The 10,365-nt window shown below is 36.6% G+C and overlaps 1 protein-coding gene across 1 annotated transcript; it reads right to left on the bottom strand.

Moving 5' to 3' along the window:
* Positions 1 to 6,006: 6,006 nt before the first annotated feature.
* On the bottom strand, positions 6,007 to 9,961 carry LOC145062616 (metallo-beta-lactamase family protein). The gene is made up of 11 exons (XM_079010196.1): positions 9,663 to 9,961; positions 9,169 to 9,212; positions 8,875 to 8,955; positions 8,669 to 8,776; positions 8,468 to 8,559; positions 8,102 to 8,176; positions 7,950 to 8,019; positions 7,606 to 7,707; positions 7,307 to 7,415; positions 6,470 to 6,532; positions 6,007 to 6,239 (listed from the first exon to the last, which is right to left on the bottom strand). Exons 1-11 carry the CDS (start codon positions 9,853 to 9,855, stop codon positions 6,145 to 6,147), a joined length of 1,032 nt encoding a protein of 343 aa, XP_078866322.1. The 5' UTR covers positions 9,856 to 9,961; the 3' UTR covers positions 6,007 to 6,144.
* Between the last annotated feature and the right edge of the window lie 404 nt (positions 9,962 to 10,365).

Here is a 10,365-nt window from a genome sequence, read left to right as displayed (position 1 = left end):
GAGGCCTTCAGCGGCTGAGGACTGGTTTGGGTCGAGTCAAAGGTTTCTCTAGGGAAAGCCTTGGATGAGAGTAGTAGAGATCATCAGGAGTAGTAGTGGCTTGGTGGAGTCGAGGCGGTCCTTGAGGAGAGTACGGATAGATGTGGAAGGTAGTAGGGGCCCATACTACTGGAAGCAGAGGATCCGTACTTAAATCGAGGAAGGTTGAGATGAGACCGGAAGGCCTGTAGTAGTAGTGATCCCTCGAGATATATCAATGTTTCTGACGTTTATCGTTATGTGTTTCCAGAATGGTGGTTTTACGCTCTAGACCAGCAGTCAGCAGTTCAGGTGCTGGGGTGGGATCAAGACCAGGCTCGGGGGCCGGGCAGTTGGATGAGCAGACTAGGGAGTTTTTCACTTCAGAGGTGACCCGTATCATTCTTGAGCAGACACCAGTGATTTTCGGTTCGATCAAGGAGGGTATACTAGAGTTGATGGAGGAGAAGCTAGGCACATTTCATGCTGAGGTGGCGGCCATGATGGGGTCACGCACGCTTACGTTCAGAGAGTTCTGGGGTTGTGGAGCTCCAGATTATCATGGGGCACGAGACCCCATATCGAGTACTAGATGGTTGGCTGATGTGGCCAACGCTTTCCGCACGAGCAGATGTCCCAAGGGGGAAAAGGTCAGATTGACGTCCTGTCTTCTGAAGGACAGGGCACGGGATTGGTGAGAGGAGATCAGACATGTCATCGGGGATGACACAACTTTGGATGCCATGACCTGGGCTGACTTTACTACCAGGTTCAGGGCTGAGTTTGCATCGGTTATTGAGGTGTAGCAGATAGCCAGGGAGTTTCAGGACCTCACCCAGACGACAGAGACAGTGGCGGAGATTACCGCCAAGTTCAGGGAGAGGGCACTTCTCGTTCCTCAGTACGCAACTGATGAGGAAATGAAGAAGGCTCGTTATCATGAGATGTTGCGAAGTGATATCCGCCAGTTTGTGAGTCGGTCCAGCTGTAAAACGATGGATGACATGATTGTTAGGGCGAGAGAGAGAGAGAGAGAGAGAGAGAGATTGACCTTGAGATGGAGAGAAAAAGGAAATCGGAGGCGGCTTCGGGTCCAAGGAGTTCGGGCAAAAAGCCCAAGGTTTCAGATCACTGATCCAGGAGTCAGCAGAGCCACGGTCGGTGGGCAAGTGTGGGATTTTGCACAACAGGGCGTGCAAGGCAGGGAGTTCCGGCTGCTACAAGTGCGGTCGGACTAGGCATATGAGCAGAGATTGTACAGCCACTACTACCGCCATTGCGGCAACAGATCTGATTTGCTTCCAGTGCAATCAGAGGGGATATAAAAAAGTCCCAGTGTCCGAGTTTAGCCGTTGCAGGAAAGGTGTCAGCACCTGCTCTTGCTACTTTGAGGATTACAGACGACCGTTAGGGCCGGGGTGAGACGCTGGTGGCGAAGAGAATGGGCTTTTCAGCTGACCGCAGAGGAGGCGCGAGCGACTCCTGATGTGGTTACATGTATGTATTTTTCCTTTATCTCTGCTTTTATTATTGATTGTTACTTATGGCTATATGTTTTGTATAGGGTCGTTCTCAGTGAACGACATTCCAGCTATAGTATTGTTCGATTCGGGGGCTACCCGATCGTTTGTTTCACTTGCGCTTAGCAAGAGGTTTAGTAGAGCTCCGGGGGAGCTGTATTTTCCACTTAAGGTTGAGATAGCAGATGATAGGATCGTCAGGGTCGCGAGAGTACACAGAGGATGTTCTCTACAGTTATTCGATGAGCAGTTTTCAATGGACTTGGTCCCTATTCCCATGCGAGGGAATAAAGTCATAGTAGGCATGGATTGGCTGAGCCCCAATGGGGTGGTGATAGATTGTGAGCTGCAGTTAATGAGGGTTCGCACCCCCAGTGGGGGAGAGTTAGTGATTCAGGGCGAGAGGCCACATCACGGACCAGTTTTGTGTTCAGCAGCGAGAGCGAGGCACTATTTCCAGCAGGGTTGCGCCGGTTATATTGCATATGTCTTAGATGCCCGGGAGAAGGGCAAGACGGCGATTAATGATGTTCCAGTAGTGCGAGACTACCTGGATGTATTTCCAGAGGATTTTCCTGGAATACCTCCCGAGAGACAGGTCGAGTTCACGATTGACCTGGTCCCTGGTGCGGCTCCGATAGCCAAGGCACCGTATCGGTTGGCTCCCCCAGAGATGCAGGAGTTGTCTACGTAGCTACATGAGCTGCTAGACAAGGGTTTTATCAGGCCAAACAGTTCGCCCTGGGGAACACCGATTTTGTTCGTGAAGAAGAAGGACGGGTCACACCGTATGTGTATAGATTATCGGGAGTTGAATAAGGTAACGGTGAAGAACCGTTACCCACTCCCGAGGATAGATGATTTGTTTGATCAACTGCAGGGAGCGTCTTGGTTTTCCAAGATCGATTTACGCTCCGGGTATCATCAGATGCGAGTCAGGGATGAAGATGTGCAGAAGACTGCTTTCAGGACCCGGTATGGTCATTATGAGTTCGTGGTGATGCCGTTTGGGCTCACCAACGCTCCAGCCGTGTTCATGGATCTCATGAACCGCGTTTGTCGGCCGTTGTTGGATCGGTCAGTGATAGTATTCATTGATGACATTTTGGTCTATTCCAAGACTCAGGAGCAGCATGAGGAGCACCTGAGGGAGGTGCTAGAGAAAGTAACAAAATGTCAGTTTGATCAAGTTAAACTTATCTCTAAACTGGGTGTAGTTGTTTGATATCCCAATAACTGTGATTTGATATTTGCGTTTATGGTTCTTTTGTTTGATTCATATTCTAGAGGACAATAACAATCGATAAAAACTAGATATAGCTTGAACCGTTCCAATTTAAAGTTGATAGTGTTGTTGAAAATTGGTTATGGTTTCTTAAGCAAATGTGTAGATATAATTTTATCATTGAGTTGCAAACTTGTCTAAAATATCAACTTACCGGTTTTCCCAAATGTTGAAACTTAACCGACATATCATGGCTTAATTAACATTACGAGCAATCATATGAAATAAAATGACAACTTGTTCATTGATATCTATACTTTTACTTGCCATTAATCCTTCTAATGTTTCAAGCAAGAGACATAGTGCTAAGCATCCACTTAAGTCTCCCATTCTAGAAAGGGTTAACATGGGGAATTCAACAAAAGAATAAGCATCTTTATAAGAGGAGCATATTAAACGTAGGGGTGAGTATTTAGATCTCTGGACAGGGAATCGGATCTTGACCTAGTAAGCCTCAACAGGTTCGGTCAAAGATCCATCAATTTTTTTAAAACCAGTTTGGTCCAATAACCGGGCCGGTTTGGTCAAAATGCACACTCTTAAGTCCAAGAATCGGTACCTTGACTTGGACCTGGTAGCCTCGATAGATCAAATACTCATCCCTGATGGAAATAGTGGATAGGATGATGAGTATGAAGAAAATATAGGATGATATTTAATTTCTCTTTCAAGATACCCGTAAACTAAGTTGGTAAAGTTAGGGTATATTCTGTCCAACTACAATATCAAATACAACATGTTATCATCAGGCAACAAATTAAGCATGATGAAGCAATAACAAAATGATTATGTAGTAAATCATGTTATGAAAATTAAGGCGTCGCAACACACTACAACATGTTATATTCAAGTTCCCTTGATATTTTCTGTTTTTAAAACTAAGTGGGTGTTTGAGATTATTTTTTACTTTCAAAAGTCTTTTTTGTAATACGACTTTTTATAAAAAGATTTTTTACAAAAGGAATTTTTAAAAGACAAAAATGCAAAAATGGTCTCTGTGGTACGCATTTTTTGGGGTTTTAGTCCAAACCACGGTTTTTTTTGGAATGGTGGTCCTTTTAAGGTAGTTTGCTTGTGACTTTGGTCCTTCGCTTAATTGAAAAGACCAAAATACCCTTCTAATATATTTTTTTATGTTTTTTCCTATTTAATTTAAAGTTTTATTAATAAAATCTCTCTCTCTCTCTCTCTCTCTCTCTCTCTCTCTCTCTCTATATATATATATATATATATATATATATATATATATATATATATATATATATATATATATATATATATATATATATATATATATATATATATATATATCAAAGCAAAACTAAAATGACTACATCCGGTCTTCCGCTAAAACACTAGAATCCCAAAATGAATCTCTCTCTCTCTCTCTCTCTCTCTCTCTCGTCGACAAGGTGTTGGAGTAGATCGTTCTCTTTCTTAATCAGAACAGAGGAGTCGATGGTTCTCTCTTTCGATCCATAGCTAGTAAACAAACAAGATCAGACGAGTGTTCATCAAAAAAAAAAAAAAAAGATTTACAGGCCTGTCAAGATTAATGATCCATTAATGGAGTTTCCCAATATCAGAGGATCAATTTTTTCTTTGTTTGTGTCCTTCCCACTGCTTCTCCTTATTCGTCTGTAACTCCTCCGGCAGAGTTTCCCGATACCAAAAACAGTGTCGTTCAAGACCAAAAACCATAACCCACTTCACTTTCTGATTATGAACCAGAGCATGTACAATAGCTTGCATCGATACTTCCTCCCTCTTGACCGCTGACTGCATCTCTTCCCTCCTCCATCTTCACCATCAACATCCATCTCTTCCTCCTCCCTCTCCACCAACCACCTGTGTCATCTGAATTTCCCCTTCGTGACCTAATTATTGTAATCTGAGTTTCCCCTTCTTGACCTAATTATCGTCATCTGAATTTCCCCCCTTGTGCACCAAAAATGTTCAATTTTTTTGCATCATTGATGGAACCCAACCCTCAAAAAGTTTTTGTTAGCATTTGAGTTCATTCGATTTGGCTAATGTTCTCTTTTTGCATCTAGGTTTCATCTATGTTGGTAGTCGTTGGTCATGGTAATAGTGGGGGGATTTGAGAGATAGCATAGGATTTATTGAATCCGGTTTCATTTGGAAGGTTAAGTTGACGATGGGACCAACGTTTCCGATGGTCGAACCATCATCTTCATATGCCTATTCTCTGAAAGTACAACTATACAGGGAAGCATGGTTCAAGGAGGCACCATTTTAAATGCGAAAATGGATTAGTCTATTATCCTTCATCTCAGTCTATTATCCTTCATCTCAGGTTACTTTTGCATTTTTGGACTCTAGGATTTTTTTTTTTTTTTTTTTTTTTTTAATCTTTCTCGGTTGCACTTGAGCTCCCTTGATTCAACAAAGGAAAATTACAATGTCAAATCTATTTTTCTCATTTTGGGTGATTTATTGTTTGTGTGTTTGTTGAAAATGGTATGTATGTGTTTGATTTATGGTGGTAATTAGAGTTGCGATTGTGATTTTGATTAGATTAAAGAGATGGGCGTGTTGAATGCCCTGTTTTGGTTGAAGAAATGATCAGGTTGAATGTTCTTTTAATTTTTGGGTTGAAGCTATGATTTTGACATACTTAAAGAGGTCAATGCTCTTTGATTTCTCATTGTGGAGAGAGAGAGGCCTTACTTATATATATATATATATATATATATATATATATATATATATATATATATATATGAAAAAAATAAAAATGGAAAATAAATATAATAAGGGTAATTTAGTCTTTTCAGTTTAACGAAGGACCAAAGTCACAAGCAAACTCCCTTAAAAGGACTACCAATTCAAAAAAGTCGTGGTTTGGACTAAAATCCCAAAAAAAATACCTACCACTACAACCATTTTTGCAATTTTGTCTTTTTAAAAATATGTTTGGATTAGTTTTTGAAGGGCAAAAATCAAAAATTGTTTTTAAAAAGTGTTTGGTTTAACTTTTATATGTAAAATGACTAGAAATGACATGTTTATATATTTAAAATTATGTCAAAATTATTTTTAAAAACTGTTTTGTTTAACTTTTACATGTAAAGTAACTAAAAATGACATGCTTACATATTTACAATTATTTACATATTTACATATACTATTTTATACTTAACACATTTTTTTAAACACATATTATAATTTTGTAAACATTTTATTAGGAAAATATAAACTATAAATTTCTTTTAAGCTCGTTTATTTTACACACAACATACATTGATAACATGGGTTTAATCTATATTTTTTAAACTTATTAAGTGAGTTATACACAAATTAAAACCCATGGGGATGTTGCTTAGCAGTCAAGAAAGCTTTTAGGCTCGAGTTCTTCTCTTCAACATCCTTGTATGCAACTCTCCTGCCATGACCTGTCCACAATATTAAAGCAATTTTTTTACTGACACAATACGTCAGTTTAATTATGTCCCGTGTAACAAACACAGTTTTATGTGGTTATTTTTTATATTTGTTACACAGGACATGACTAAACTAGACAAGCTTTTTAAGGCTATTTTCAAAGGCAAGGATGAGGGTATTAATGTCTTTTGAGAAAAACAAGTCTTTATCCCATCTTTTTGGGTGGGGCAAAAGTATGTACCTGGTAATATCCACTCGAACTCGAGCTCAAGCAACATAGCCACACTGTCCAACTGTATAGCCACTGAAAATTGGAAATAAAATATGGCATACAAGTTTTATATTTTAATGATTACTTCTCCAAATAATGTTGTATCTTTATGAAGTACAAACTTGCTTATTAATGTTCATTTTTAATTACAGGGACGAAAAGGAAAATATTTTTTAAGGGACGAAAATTGTAGTTTACTCTTATTTTACGTTATAACTTGGTCTTTTATTTTGGGTTAACTATACAAAAGACACTGTATTGGGCTTTTTTTTTTTTGGAATTAAATTTCAACTTTTTTTTTTCTTCTAAAAAGCCTTTTAATTTTGTCATCTTTTTTCGATTTGGCCCTCTTAGTTTTACATTTTTCAACTTGGTCCTTATATTTTTCCATTTTTTCGATTTGGCCCTTACATTTTTCCATTTTTTCGGATTAAAACCTCAACTTTATTTTCTTTTTTTTCTAAAAAAAACTTTTACATCTTTATATAAAAATCAGAAGATTACCGATAAACATGCTAAAAGATCAAACCGAAATAATGAAAAAATGTAAGGGATTTAAAAAAAAAAAGTAAATGTTTAATCCGCAAAAGATTGCCCCAATATATAGGGTCTTTTATCAGTTTATGTAATTAACCCTTTTATTTTAGGTTATAAGCTTTCTTCTTTAGACATCTGCAACCCATAACACCATTAATACCAATTACCACCACCAAAATGACATGAATATTTGACATAATTTTGGTGTAAATGAATAATATAACACTAAATTTTACTATGTTAAAATTATAGAGATCAAATGTGGTATACCTGAATAAAAATTATATATCTCAGAAACTGCCAGCTCAGATTCACCCATTGCCAAATGATCTCCTGTGAAAAGCACCTTTAAGGGCTTGTAAAACAAGCACACTGACCCCTGCCCATATAAATTATCAACTGTTTATAAAAGATATTATTTGGATGCGTGTTTTGAATGTGATTATTTAATACGAAATAACTATAATCAGATAACAAAATATAATAAAAAACGTGTTGCACAAGATAATGTTTGTATATAATTCTACTATTTAAAGTTGTAATAATCAGATAATCAGTTGTCTACTCACTTCTGTGTGTCCCGGTGTGTGTATAAGTTGAATGTCGTCATTAAGACTCCATGGCCCACATCCATCCAGCTTCATCTCAACATCTTTTGTCGAGACATTTACCTTAAATGCATCAAAAATATAAATTTACCACTTTTTTAACGAAAACAAACACATCAAGACTTATCCATCGAAAAATTAACACCCTGAAAATGATTCAAAAACATGTATATATGTTTTTGCAAAAAGGTTATTCTTCCGCCAACCACTAAGTTGGCCCACACTGTCCTGATGTAAATCAGGTACACAGTGGCCCTCTAGGCAGCTGACAAAAGACAAGACATAAAATAGCAAAAATATCATACTTCTTTGGAGTGGAGAATTCTTTTACAACTAAATCGCTCGGACCATTTCTTGTGATCTCCAACATCATCCCTAATTTTAAGAAGAAAAGTCAATAAATAGCTTATATAATATTACAATTATCGAATGTTGCTTGAACTCATCATCATTATACTTGTGAGTGAGAAACATGTATTGAGCTCCACCCAATTTCTCAATGTTGCCAGCCAGCCTTTCTGTGTACCTAGGACTACAAAATATTTTTTAAAAAAATCAATTTCCTGAAGCAAATATTGCATGGAAATAAAGATTCTTTATTTCCATAATCTCTATGAACTTGTTTTATAATGTTGCGTGTGTTACATGGGACTACACTCGACAAGCTTTCAAAGGCTACTCTTAGAAGGATGAGGAGGGCATTCACGTCTTTTTCCCTAAGGGATAAAAAAATTGCAATTTTTGTATCATTGACATCAGTGTAACAAACGGGGGCTTAAGCATCCTATGAATTATAAGAAGTTTATGGTTAGAAATAGAATACCTATCGATAAGAATGTTCCCTTCAGGGTGAACAATGAAATAGGATGCTGCTCCATACGTTTTATCAGAGTGATAACCACAATGATACACCCCCTGAAGATGAACATTTTATAGGATTATATAAATATAATTGTTTTCATAATAAGACATTACACGTTTACTTTTTGAAAACTTCACAGAATTATTATAGGAGTTAAATTACAGGAATTCTCTCTATGTCAATGGGTATTGGAAACGTTTTTTGAACTTCTAAAATATCATGAGCGGGTTTTTCAGTAGAAATTGAGCTTGTTGGACATGAAAGTAATGCCTGAAAATAAAACAATAATAAAAGTAATTTGTAACAATTATTGTAAATGCTTAAATCTTCATAAACTATACATATCACTTTTGACATAATATTAATACCTGAAGAGCCTTAAGGCGTTCATCTTGACAACTTGGTTGCTTTGAAACAGCAGACATGCCATCAACAAGGGTGAATACTTCCTGAAAATATCAAATCAGTAATCATCTATTTTATTTTAAAAAAAAAAAATTAGAAAACAATATATGTAACACCCATATTGAAATGGGTTAATGTCATAAATAGATAACAAACTTTTTTTTTAACAAAACACCATTGTAAAAAATAAAAAATAAAAAACAAATAGTTTGTTGCCAATTTATGACATTAACCATATTGAAAATTCTGATTCTTACTGGGGCCATCCAACGACATGTATCACAATCAATGCATGTATGATCTGCAAATTTGAGAAAGTATCAAATTAGTTATCGCTCTTTTTTAAAATCTTAGCAATGTTTTAACCATCAAAGTAAAAAAAAATGGTGGATCTTGGATTTGCTTATATAATCATGTCAAATCTGTATGCCAAGTGCTTTCATTTTAGGACAAAAAGATGCAATATTTTTCTGGTAACTTGTTTAAACAGTTGAGAAGTGGTTGAATAACTCGAACCCAATAGCATCAATGGCTTTATCAAAACAAGAAGAAATTTGTGAAAAGGGGAGCAATCAATCACAGCATAATAAGATCGAAAAAACTGGAAGTTTGCATTTAACCCAAATTAAAGTATTAAAGAGAGGCTAATGCTTCGTATTGATAAAATTGCAAACAAAGATATTGTTTTTTGTTCAGAATAATCAGATTAATTGCAGGTTTTTGGTATTGAGAAAGGAGGGAAATCACAAACCAACGAAGAACTCTCCATCAACGTTCTCCGGACGTCGCTTCTTCTTTTGTAAGCTCTGAGTTTGGATTTGGGATTTGATCGCTAACTTCACCGGAGAAGAGCGCCATGCTTTTGGTGAAGATGACGGTGGACTCATAATACGACGGTGGTAGTTTGGGAGGAAACATAGCTCCGTCGCCGTCGCCGTCGCCATCGTTGCCGTACTCTGATTGCTCTTCGGGTCTGCGGATACACGTGCTAGATCCTTGTAGTTCGTGTCACTGTTGTCTTTCTCTTTTCTTTTTCATTTTGGATAATACAAAGACTTTAGTAAACCATATATATTGTTTTTTAGTCAATATAATATAATATTTTTAATTTAATAATAAGTCGAAGATATTGTGGTATCACTTTTAACATATGGTACTGTTTATCTATTAGGGTCACCTTATTGTGGTGTCACTTTTAACATATGATATTGTTACTCTGTTAGGGACATCTTATACTTGTTAATGTACTCTTATTTTCTTTTCTTTGTTAAGGGGTAGTTTTTTTAATTACGGCATAATTATATAATAATACTAGTTTAATACGTGTGAAAACTACGATTAAAGAAGAAAATGTTATATAAATAATAAAGATTTGCAAAATATATATTATTTTGGGATTAAAATATATAATGATTAATTTTGTGTTATGATTAGATACAATAGTAGTTTAATAT

The sequence above is a fragment of the Lactuca serriola genome, chromosome 7 (genome assembly GCF_051521515.1).
Source record: "Lactuca serriola cultivar US96UC23 chromosome 7, Lser_US96UC23_V15, whole genome shotgun sequence".
NCBI lineage: Eukaryota > Viridiplantae > Streptophyta > Magnoliopsida > Asterales > Asteraceae > Lactuca > Lactuca serriola.
Note: the sequence above shows the minus strand (reverse complement) of the source record. Positions and strands in the feature narration are given on the sequence as shown.